This window comes from Petaurus breviceps, unplaced genomic scaffold (assembly GCF_028583685.1).
Source record: "Petaurus breviceps papuanus isolate PSGF00001 unplaced genomic scaffold, PetGlider_PUasm1.0 115, whole genome shotgun sequence".
Classification (NCBI taxonomy): domain Eukaryota; kingdom Metazoa; phylum Chordata; class Mammalia; order Diprotodontia; family Petauridae; genus Petaurus; species Petaurus breviceps.
In genome coordinates, this window is record NW_027185612.1 from 3683720 (window position 1) to 3697012 (window position 13293).

Sequence of the window (13293 nt, forward strand, 5' to 3'; positions counted from 1 at the left end):
CACACACACACACACACACACACACACACACACACACACACACACACGGTGTAACCTTGGGCAAGTTACAGAACCCCAATTGCCCTCCAAAAAGCGATTAGACAGATAGATAGATAGACAGACAGACAGATAGATAGATAGATATTTCTTACTATGAGCCAGACTCTAAGCTTATTTCTTGTTATAAATATAATCTCACCTGGTATTTCACAACATTCCTGCAAATTATGTGGTATTATTATCCCCATTTTGAGGCTGAGGAAACTGAAGCAAATAGAGGCTAATTTACTTGCCCAGGGTCGCAGAGGTAGAGAGCACCTGAGGCCATATCTGAAAACAAGTCTTCCTGGCACTAGGCTGAGTGTTTAATTTACTGGGCCACTTAGCTACCTATAGGTTTCCAGGTGTAATCACTCAATAAATATTTATTAAGAGCTTCTGTGTTCAAGGAACTGCATCAAGTATTGCTCTTAAGGAGCGCACAACATCCATGAGGAGGTGATAACATCCAAATAAACACATACATACTACGCACACAGAAGGGTCTCTCAGTTGGAAGGCACACAGTCACAGGGGGACTAAGCAAAGACCTGTAAAAGGTAGCTCTTGAGCTAAGTCTTGAAGGAAACAAGGAAACTATGAGGCAGAAGTGGGCACAATATTCCATATGGGATATGATGTTAGCAAATTATTACAGAGTATATATGGAACAACTTGTTTAAGAAACAGAAAGAAAGCAACCAGATTATTTAGTGCATATAGAAGACTAGAAATAGAGCAACCTAAGAATAAATAAATTTAGCAGGCTCTTAATGTTTAATGACTTGTTTACAGACATAAAAGAAAAGTACTGAACGCATTTGAAGACAAGGAGAATGCATTTGAAAGATCTCAGGAACAGGGAAAATTAATGATTTAAAGAAATAAAAATAGTATTGTGACCAGAAAAACACAAAGAAAAGATGACTGATTACCACACAATTTGGTACTAATGGATTTGACTAGTCTCTAGAAAATCTTTACAAGAATTACCTATTTATGTAAAGAGAGCTCTTGATAAAGACTAGAACAAAGATTCTACATTTTTTTACACCAGATACTATTTTCATTTACATAAATAATTGTAAGTAAACACCTGAAACACACAATACTAATGTGTTCGCTGTCAGTAATTCTAAAGAAGCATTTATCAATATTAGAGCAAAATTCAACCTTTAAAGGCTACAAACATATAGCATAGATATGTTTAGATCATATAAAGCTATTTAATAGGGTAAGCTTGGATAACCAACTGCAAAATATACCACACCCCTCAAAAAAGGCAGTAAAAATAAAGTGAGCAAGGAAAAAAAATATAAACAATGACTAAAAAACTTAAATGGCCATTTGAAAATGAAGTAGAAGTATAAAGAACAACCTTCACTTTCATATTCCTACATCCAACTTCCAGGGCAGAGGTTGGGAGAGATTTTTTTCTGATGTTTTAATACTGATTTATTTTTTCTATCTTCATCTTGAAAAAAAATTCTTTACTGTAAAGAAATGACTATCTAAGAAGGAAAAGGGATAGAAGGAGAAATCTAGAAGAGATAAAAACAAAAGATATTTTTAAAACCTGTTATTTTTAAAAAAAAAATCAAAGACACTAGAAAAGGATGGTAAATAAGACTTCTCTAAGAGTCAATGGGTCAAAAGATATATGTGACAATGTATGGAAGAGTAGGATTAGCGTCTATTGAAGGGATCTCATGAACTACCTGATAAAACTGATAATGGGGTGGCTAGGTGGCACAGAGAATAGAGCACCGGCCCTGGAGGCAGAAGGACCTGAGTTCAAATCTGCCTGAGACACTTAACACAAAACTAGCCATGTGACCTTGTGAAAGTCACTTAACCCCAACCACCATACACCTTCCTCCATCCAACAAGCAAAAAAAAAAAAAAAAACCCAAACTGATAATGAATGACATGGGTAGCTAGGTGACACAGTGGATAGAGTATGAGGCTTGATGTCAGGAAGACTCCTCTTTTTGAGGTGAAACCTGGGCTCAGAAAATTGCAGGCTGTGTTGCCCTGGGCAAGTCACTTAACCCTGCTTCCCTTAGTTCCATATCTGTACAATAAGCTAGAAAAAGAAATGGAAAACAACGCCAGTATCGTTGCCAAGAAAACACCAAACGGGGTCACAAAGGTGAGACAGGCCTGAAATGAATAAATGATAAATGAAACATTTCTTCAGTGTGCTAAAAACAGAAATGCAACATGTTACTACCGTATCTTTATTCTATACATTAAAAGTACAAAGAAAAAATGGTTGCCACTCTTAAGAAGGATGCCCATGAAAAAAAGCATTCATTTTATATGATGATAATTACTAGATAGCTTAGCATTGACTAAAGATAAAGAATCTCCAAAATGACGCTTGTGATAAACCAAGAATATGGCCTAGTAATTCAGGTAAGAAAAACAAAATAAATGTCTTGACTGGCATTTAGTAAGAAGAACAGATTATTTAATCAACCAGCAACTACTAAGAAATTTGGAGTATATGAAGATCAAGGTTTTTCAATCTCTGTGTCTATTATGGTATGATTTTACATAACTTAAAAAGAACTACAAAGTATCAGATTGTAAAGAAGTTTTATGAAGGACAAGTGGTTTACATGAAGGTTTACAATGAATTTAGAGAAATAACAACTATGTTCAAATTCTTTCCTAGATACTTACTAGCTGTATAACCCTGGCAAATCAATTGGATCTCAGTCAATCAATAAACATTTGTTGAAAACCTACTATGTGCCTTGGATTGTGCTAAACAGTAAATATACAAAGAAACTCAAAAGACAGTCTCTGCTCCCTCAACTGTAAAAATCGGAGAAAAATCACTAAAACGCAAAAGTCCTTAATTTATGAACCTAAGAATCACAGTGAATGAGAAAATATGGATGGTTATGATATATAATATGATAATATTATATTATTATTATTACTATTATATTATTATAATATTATATAATATGATGGTTCACTGTGTCAAGGATTGCCTATATTAATATCATAAACACACTTAAATATAGTTCAACCATAATAATTTTAAAAGTAATGTGTTAAATAGCCAAATATGTTACATTTTCCCCATTTTATGATATACATTCCAATTATTCTACAAGGAAACAAATTATGGTAGACTGAGCACAGTTCAATAAATGAGAAAAAAAATTTTCTTAAGGAATACACATTCCTAGTTGCACATTCAGTTCAGTTGTATGAGAGGAATTGTCTTAAAATAACAATAACCAAAAATATGTTTGTCTCCCAGGTTCTACCCAAAAACTCATATCTCAAACTCAATGGATATTTAAATTACTGTCAATATTAAATAAAGTTTCCAACTAGGAGAGTTATGTTACTGTGAACGAGTCTAAAGGATCACACAAAGTGTTCTATAACTCTATCTACAAAAGGAAGTTTGTAACAAATTTATCAGGTTGATACAATTTAGATGAAAGGTTTAGAATTAGAAGGGCCATTGGCATTGATCTAATTCAACTATCTTATTTTACAAATGAAGCATCTGAGGCCCAGAGAAGCCCAGAGCGATTACTTGCCTAATATCACATAAATTAGAGAAGCAAAGGTGGATTTGAACTGAGGTTCTTAGATTATGGAGTACCTTCAACTATGCTAAAGTTCTTCCCTTACCATGAGCAATCAAAGACAGTTGTTTCCCCAGAGCCTCTTTGGAAGGATTAATGTCACATTCACTGGAGCTATAAAGGTAGAACTTTATAGAAGGGATGGATATTTTTTTTAATTTCTAAAAGTATAAAAATAGCATGTATGACAAGAAAAACAAATTGGTACTTCATTACTGAATAAAATATGGAATAAAAAAAAGTACGTTTCAATAAAAGACACATGGGGCAGGTAGGTGATGCAGTGCCAGCCCTGGAGTCAGGAGGACCTGAGTTCAAATATGACCTCAGACACTTAACACTTAACTAGCCATGTGACCTTGGGCAAGTCACTTAACTCCCATTGCCTTGGCTTCCCCCTCAAAAACAAACAAAAAAGAAAACACAAATAAAAACAAAACAAAAAAAAAATGAATGAATAAAAGACGCATACAAATTTCAAACTATAGTATACAGATACTAACTGGCCTTCAACATATGATGTCTTTTCTCCTTAAAAGTATCATAGGGTCATAGATTTAAACAGCCTCAGTGGTTACTAAGTCCAACTACAAAAAAATGATCATATGCTCATGATGGCTTGGGAGGAAGGGGTAAGAGTAAAACAGTTAAATTATCACAACAGCACCTAAAAATAATAAAAGACCAAAAGGCATCTAATGCATTGGTAAGTAAACACTCCATGCAGGTTTTATACAGTATTTTGTATCAGGTTTTATATAAGAACCCAAGAGAATAGGTTTTAATCTTCACCAATGAAAGGAGTACATAATCTCATAAAATTATGAATAAAGTCATTTAAATAAAAAAATTTTTTTAATTTCTATGTAGACAACACCAAAAGGAAAATATTACCTGCAGATATGCAGGGAAAGTTTCTTCAAGCTTATTTTTCTTTTTTCTATATCTCTTCTTTATTTTCTCAGTGCTGTCAGAGATAGGAATAGATTCATCAACCAGAGTGTCTGGTAACTGTTCACTCCAACCTAAAATAAAAAATATCACCATAACTAAACTTTATATAATTATGAATTTTATGTAGCTGTCCAGAAAATAATTCTAAAATTATATTACTTATTGTGCTCATTCTTTGAAAAACCCTTTTATTCAATAATCTCAAGGAATTTCGCTAATATACAAAGAAGCATAAATGCCACACAAATATCTATTCACCTGAAATCTATGAACCATTATGACAATTTTGGGAGAACTTATTATTCCTTACTATATTCTTAAGTGTCTTGAATATCAAAAAACAGAAATTTACAAATCTCTATGGTATGAGTCAAATGAACTCAACTATTCATTTTTGAAGGGTTTTAAAGTAAAAGTTCATAGCAACATTATGTTCTAGACCAGGACTTCTCAAACTTAAAAATAACTAGGAAAGTCCTAAAATTGCCACAACATAAACAATATAAAAGGCACTTACTCTATGCCTCTACACATACTCAATCTAATTTGTTTGCATTGTGAGAGTGCAAGGTATGAGAGAAAAAGGAGTAAAAAGGCCATGGAAACTGATTTTATGATTTTATATGAAGGGTGTTTAGTGTTGTAGCAAAATCATTCAATAAAGAGCATTAAGTAAAAAAATGATATCCAAATCCAAGGAAAAGAACTCATAGAGTATTAGTGCAAAGTAAACTTTTTTTTTCTTAAACATTGCTTGCCTTCTCAATGATAGGGGAACAAAGATGGGAGATAAGGAGCGAGAGAATTTTGAACTCACAGTTTTAAAAAATGAATGTTAAAAATAGTGTTTATATATAACTGCAAAAAGTAAAATATTAAATAAATTAAAAACAAGCAAGAACAATAAAATAAAGAACAATAAGAATATTATAAGATAAATTATCTAAAAGAGTATTCTCCTGCCCATCTGCTCGGCCCCTAAAAGTATATCAGACTAATGTGAATCCTCAACGAAGAAGAAGAAAGGATGCTGAAAGAATTGTTGACCTTTCTTTCTCATGTTTGCTAACAATAACGAGATGCAGAAAAACTACAGGCTACAAAGACAAGTATTTGTCATAAGTGTGAATGAAATTATTACACACCATCATCTCTGACAGGTAACTGTTCAGAAACTGAGCCTGAAGAATCTTTTCTGGTCAAAGATCGTTTCGTTTTTCCTTGGCCAGTTCGACTTCTTTGACGTACCATGAAACCACCAATACCTACAGAGAAGAAGGTAGTAAGGGAACAAAAATGTGAATTCTTAGGTAGGCTCTAATGTGAATATGATTAAAATCATTTTTTTTTTACATTACACAATTTCTGAGAAAACAAATTATCCTTTAACCAAGTGCCAAGGCTAATTTAAACAAAATAAAATTATTACAGCCAATGATCTTTATGATATATTGAAAAAATTTGATATGTTATGATATGTATGATATGTTATGATATTGATATGATATGCTGACAAAAAAAATTTAACTAAAGAAATATATGAATTAAAAACAAAATTAATCTGTGGGGGAAAGGTGAAAAACCTGAAGTGAAATAAAAAACAAGCAAAGAAATGAAGAGTAATTAGCATTATCATAACTAATACTTTACTATAAAAGGTATAAAAATTAATCAGATTTTGTATAGATTAAAAAAAGAAAGAAAAACTAATCAATGGAATGGGTTAGTATTAATCCAGAATGAATCTTCCAGAGTTTTGGACTTCAACTAACTATATTACTACCATTAGGGCACCCTAACTGATAAAAACTGATGGGGAAACTGAAAAACCTTTACACAAAAATTAGTGTAGACCAGTATCTACATTGTTAAAGGGAGTTTAATTATAAGGAGTTCCCTACTTCAATACAAATAACAGGTCCTCTACAAAATACCCCAGGAAAAAACCTTATTTACTATATACAAAGAAACCCATAATGTACTAAATAAATTATTTCACTTTTATGAAATGTACTTGATAAACACATGTAACAAGAGATTTTACAATCTTCTTCAACATTCAGTTTCTATAAACAAAGTACTTCTATATGCACTGAAAAGTATTTAGAGTAGGCATATAAAAAAAGCCACACTAAGTAATTACAAAGATTGAAAAATGAAATAATTCAATTTACTTCAAAATGAAGAATATATTGTTTGCAGGAAAGATTAAATTAAACTTTTTCCTTAGATGTCCCATTTTCTTACATTGTGTCCTCTCTTCTAAACTAGTTACTGAAAGGTTAGGTCTAGATCAGTGCTGCCCAAAGAGGCTATTTATTGAACATAAAGTAACCCAAATAATGCTTTTAGGGAAAAGATTCCATATTCCATTCAACTCCACTACTTCTAACTGGAAAATGAAGAAACAGAAATTGTAACTTTTCTAGTATGTGATAATATAGGAAATTACAGGGAAATGAAAAAGCCAACTATGAAAAATCATGGTTACATTACAACATATCTTAAAAGATAAACTTATTTCTGAAAAATACAGAAAATCATGGAAATAAATTTCCATGATCAAATATCCAACTGGATCACAAAGAATCATTATGTGAATGTATTTTTATTAAGTTAAGCCCTCATTAAAAATGCTAAAATACACAAATGATAGATAGGATGAAGATTTTATGTTTAAAAAAAAAAGCTTGTATATAAAATAGTTATTAAAAATATAAAAAATGCGTGACAGCACATGTCTATAATCCCTACTACTAGAAGGGGCTAAGAGGGATAGATCATTTGAACTTAAAAAGTTATAAGCTATGAGCTATGATAGGGCTCAAGTCAACTGGCTATCAGCCCTAAGCTGGAACCAAATATGATTGGAATGTGGTCCATTAAAATGTCTAAGAAGGGGCAAACCAGCCTCACTAGAAATGGAGTAAGGTAAAGCTCTACTACAGCAGGGTACTAGACCTGTGAATGTCTGCTCCATTTCCAGGAAGGGAAAAATAAGGGGAATTATATATTAACAGGGAAAGAGAGAGGAACAGTTCATTATATAATAATATATAGATGAGCCATTCATACTTTGGAGTTTCTCTGTATTAGTTTCAGGTTCTCTAATAGTGTATGTTGTGTAATATAAAAACAAAATGAGAAATCTGAAAATATATGTCTTAGTTATTTTACCTGGTCTATATGGTTTTCTTTTTCTTTTTTTGACTCCATCGGTCCCTTCTGTCCCCTTAGTGTCATCATCCACAGTTTCACGCTCAGGACTAGAATCTGACTTTCCATCACAATCCATAAGATCAACTTCTGAAATAAATTTATACAGGAAAAATAAACACCCATTAGTAACTAAAGAATATTGTCAATGGTGCTACTCCAATTTTCCTTTCTTGGTCTCAAACTGCCATGTTTGTTAGGGGTTAAAAGTGACAAGGAGCAAAATACAAGTGCTAGGTTAATATAAAATTTAAAATCAATTCCCAAAGGTATTTCAATTTACTTGATCAGTAGATCAGCCTAAAAATCTGATAAATAAAAAACACAAAACACTCTACATTTAATTGGACACACTGCCATGAATTATAGGAAATCATTTGTGATTGAATTAATTTGTGTTTAAAAAAAGCAATTTGTTTTTGTGAAAAGCAAACCTTTCAAAAATATATCACAAAAAATCTTACTCTGGAAACTGAAAAGATGCAGAGCATCTAAACTTTACTTGAATCATTATAAGCTGCATAATATTTATTAAGTATACCCGAAAACATTTAAGAAAGTATAAGGAAATCTAAAGTAATTATAATTTATTTACTTAGGATATATATATATTTATCAGTTTATTTGGTATATCATGCACAACATTTTACAGAATTATGATTATAAACACTATTCAATTAGGCTTAACCAATACTGATCACATTATTTAAAATAAAAGGATCATTTTATTAAAAAGCTGTATCTTTTAAAAATTACTTATCATGATTCCTAAAAGGTGAGCCACGAAAATTAACAAAAAACAAAAAAGGAATTTCATCTGTCAAAATGATAGGAACATGAAAGCCTCTTCAATACAATTTGACATTATTATTAATTTTATTTTCTAACTCATTATAGTACACAAAATCACATCCAAAACTAGAGCATTAAATTAAAATGAATAGTTGGTCAAAAAGCACAAGGAGTGAAGAGAAGAAATTAAGACAACAAAATGGTGCCTGTTTATACTCATAATTCCATGCAATTTTAAGTAAAAGTAACATTTATAAGGAAATTAAGTATAACAATGCTACTAGATTATTATTTTTTTTTACCATTTATGCAGATTTGCTTTATTCAGATCTATTCCTGTTCATTTTATCCATGAATCCTTACAGGTTCAGTTCAATCACAAGAAGCAAACTGCTGGACAAGCGTCATTTTCCCCTATGAAGAATGTTTCCTGTCTTGCGAGGTGTTCCTCTTCCTTCAGCTTCTCTTAACGGTGGCGATACTCTCACTGTCTGTCACGTTCTGTATCACGGTCTCGGTCACAATCCCGATGTCTTTCTCGTTCTCTACTTCTCTCTCTATAATAATCATCATGACAATCTCTACTACGGGATTTGTGACGTCTGCTCTTTTCTCTAGATCTGTTGTGGTCCCTCTCTCTTGATCGTTCACATCTTGATCCAGAACCATAAGATTTGAACTCAATTCCATGAAGGCAATCGTGCAAGGAACTAATAAGCACTTTGCAACGATCATCAGCAGATACTTTGGACTGTTTAATTAAGGAAATAGCAGTTACCAGTGTCTCAATAGCACTCCCATAATCACCAGCACTGGCATCAGACACAGCTCTTGAAATGGCGCTGCTTGAAATCGCCCTGTTTATATTCATGATTTCTTCAAACTCTGCTTCACTCAATGGCGTTCTTGCAGAATTCATTCCTCTTCCAGGAGGCCCATAGTCACCTCTATCATACGGGGGGAGGTCAGCCATATGGGTCGGTGGGTGGTGGACCCCGGCTGTATGATGTTGGCATGCTGCTGTTGGTTGGTGGGGGAAAGAAAGCTGGGTTCACGTGTGGAGCTGGTGGGGGGGCACCTGGAGGTGGTCCAGGAAGAAGTGGAGGAGGAGCAAGTGTGAGGGGTGGCCCCAGAGGGCCAGGTGGGCGAGGTGGTAAAGGGCCTGGAGGTGGAGGTGGTCCCTGCTGTGCAGGTGGAGAACCAGGAGGGGGACCGTAGCCTGGCACCGGAGGTAGAGGACCAGGAGGAAGTAGACCCAGTGGAGGCTGCCCAAAAGGCTGTCCTAGAAAAAGAACTGGTGGTGGAGGGCAATCACCTCGATTAGGAGGCCCAGCTAATGGAGGAGGAAGAACCTGACCAGGAGGTAGAGGGCCTGGTGGGCCGGGAGGGCCTGGAGGACCTAAGGGTGGATGTGGTGGAATTTGTCCAGCTTTTAGGCCAAAAATGGGTGTTTCCTCTATGCTGTGCCCCACATGCCATGGAATCCTAGTTTCCAGGAACAAAGGCCGAGTTCCTTTAACAAGATGCTTGATCAAATTTCCTGGGAAAGGTAGGGGTGGCCCTCCTGGTCCAGCTGGTCCAGGAAATCAGTCCCCACCTGGAACAGCCCCTGGAAAACGGCTCTGTCCTCTACCACCTTGTGAAAATGCTGCACATGAACTGCCTCCTAGAGGGCCAGCTTTACCTTCCCCAGACATTTGCCCTGATTGTGTAGTTTTCCTGGATTGCATTTCAAATTGACTCAGGAACTGCTTATTACAAGGAGTCACAACAGGATTCTGACCATGTAGTTCTCTTTTAGGCAACAGATCCATTACTTTTTTGAGGATGCTTCAGATCCAACACCAAATAGGGCAAAACCCTTTGGACTGGCCATTAGCACGGTTTTCAAAAAACTTTATCTCCAAAATATCATTTACTCCCAAAGAATGGACTGCTTCAGTTAAATCTTCATGAGTTGTCCACCATGTAAGATTTCCAATGTACAATGCAATTCTCTTTCCAGTATATGTATAGACAACATTTGGTGCTAATCCTTTACCTAAATCATTGCCAACAGATGGTGGGAGAGCATCCATGTAATCGCAATCCTCTGGGGCATCTCCATTATTTGCAGATGGAGAGATGACATCATCATAAAAATCTATCTGATCATGGCCACCACATTCAGTTTCCTGGTTGAACTCCTCGCCCACATCCACGTAAATGTCTATGTGATCCACACTGTCTGCCATTTTCCCTCAGCTGCCCCTGCCACCGCTGCGGCCAGCTATAGCAGCTCGGTCCACAGCAGCAACAGTACTAGATTATTTTTTAATGAAATATAGCCAAAAACATTTTTTGTTAGGCTAAAAATGATCATAGGTGTATTAAAATATGTTCTTAAATTCCATGACTTTGCTGGTAATCGTCCAACTACCTAAAATATCTATAAATATAGTCATATACTTCATCATGGTATTATCCCAAAGGACACTACTTCTTGACATTTTACAGAAAAAAAGTAAGGTCTTTCCCCATGAGCTCCCTGCTCCCCCTTCTTCTCTCTTCAAAGGAATACGAGAATACGAGAAAGTCATTAAGTAACAACTACACTCAGATTGATAAACGACTTCTTACCTAATTTAACATTAAGGGTAACATTTACTAAAACTGAGTTAAAATGAATTATATGAAGTTATTTTTAAAACATATTTTAATGCAGAAAGGTATGTATACATAATCAGAAAATATTAAAAACTATTTGGAAATAATAAAACTAAAAGGAAATGAGGAAGAACTGGAATAGAAGTAAAAATGAAAGGTAGACAAAGATCTAAATAAATGATAAAACATATTAGCTTAAATACGCAATAATTGAAAAGGCAATGAGAACAATGACTTTAAAAATACTGTTTGTTTTTTTACTATTAATAGGCACATAAAAACATTTAAAGCATTAAAGTGGTTATCATATGCTCCCAATGTATGTATTAGGAAAGTTATATTATTCTCACAATTTTTAGCCAGACTATGCAGTTAAACTATACCTGAGAATATGGGTTGTGTTTTATTTATTAATTTAAAGTAAATATTTATATTTATTACTGTAGACCACCTAGATTACATGTATAAAAAGTAATTCACAGAATTAACTTCTCTTGAAGAAGTCTGCATTTGTTAAGAAATGAAAGTGTTATCTCCTAAAGCGAGAAAAATAATTGCATAGTAATGGCAACTGAAATGTTTAGTAAAATTTTACTGTCCTGATTCTTTTATATTTTATATATGCCTTAGGATTAAGAAAGTATTTCGCATGTAATAGGTTCAGATGAGCCTGGTTTGCTTCAGCGCTAAAGCTTAAATATTATGTACCATTCAATGTGGTGTCCAAGAAAACACCATTTGCTACCAGGAATACCTAGGCTGAAATCTAGCAAACTACAGTCAAGCCATCTTAGTTTCCCCAGCTGTGTTCCTTAAAATGATTTGGTATTCCAGGTGATTTCTCTAAAAAAGGTCTGTTTTAAGAAGATACATGCAAAGAAAAGATCTTGAAAAGGGAAGGTCCAAGAAGACCGCACACTTAGAAAATAAACCATCAACTAAGACTTATGTAAGTCATTACATCAATGGCCTAATACTTAGTGAAATAAATATTTTGAAAATTGTTATAAATCATTCAAATTATACATATTACATGCACATATTTCACACACACACACAGACACACACTCCCCCGGCCCCACCAAAACACAATTACCTCTGCTATCATCCATTTCACCATCCCGTGAATGTTCAGACTGGATGTCAGGGGGTGTTTGGAGAACAGCTACACTATTCTGGTTTATGATCTTTAGTTTCAACTTTGGTTTAGATCGTTTTTTCCTTGGAACTGTAACTGTGAGACTCTGTAACTGAGACATTCCTGATTCAGTCAAGCAAACTCCATCCTGCGTATAGGTCTTCGGGGGATCTAAAAATGATATTGCCCAATAATGTAATATAAAAATATTTACCATTTATTTAAAGAAACATCAATAAAAGATTTTTTCTAAATAGTCATCATTCTAAAACACAAATTACAGAACCCAAGTTTTTGACAGAAATATGAATATGCATTCACATGAACTGTAATTAGAAAAAAATAAATAAAATGCATTAAATTAAGACTAAAAGAGATTTGGGATGCCTAAAATTTCAACAGATTTTTTGGTAGGAAACAAGTTAAAAGACTGTTTACTATATTTTACATAGTAACAATAATATTAGTTATTAAAGTTTATTTAAATTAATTAGTTAATTTAGATTATTGCTATAAAATCTACAACCCCTAGTGTTGTAGAATTCATTTTCCAGCAAGGATTTGTAGGAAATAATGAGAATAAAATAAAGAAACAAAAAATAAAACCACACTCCTTAATGTCAAAAATTGTATGAGAGCTGGGGAGGAAAAGCTACTCCAGATTTATTCTACATACAGAAGTAGTTTGTATGGCCAATTTCCTTTCAGATGAAGTTAGAAAATAAGGTAAATTGGACTCTCAATAGGGAAAGACCTAGTTGAATATTAAAACTTCCACATAAAGAGTGATGTAGAATATTTTGAACACAATTGCTTTATAAAAGAAAATGCAACTTGTTCTTCATGAAAATAAGTAGAAATGTTCTCTGATCTGAAGGCATCATTAAAGAC

General features: G+C 33.9%; 1 protein-coding gene and 1 pseudogene across 10 annotated transcripts in view; both read right to left on the reverse strand.

Moving 5' to 3' along the window:
* KMT2C (lysine methyltransferase 2C) overlaps positions 1-13293 on the reverse strand; it is a 336336-nt gene that overhangs the window by 85654 nt on the left and 237389 nt on the right. For 9 of the 10 annotated variants that reach the window (XM_069084226.1, XM_069084177.1, XM_069084252.1 and 6 more), the window contains 4 exons: positions 12361-12573; positions 7788-7916; positions 5756-5875; positions 4551-4681 (listed from right to left, as the gene is read on the reverse strand). In XM_069084226.1, the coding sequence (XP_068940327.1) occupies positions 4551-4681; positions 5756-5875; positions 7788-7916; positions 12361-12573 (593 nt within the window). The remainder of the gene's footprint in view (positions 1-4550; positions 4682-5755; positions 5876-7787; positions 7917-12360; positions 12574-13293) is intronic. The other variant, XM_069084204.1, reaches the window with a different exon arrangement.
* LOC138158196 (cleavage and polyadenylation specificity factor subunit 6 pseudogene) lies at positions 8690-12343 on the reverse strand (annotated as a pseudogene).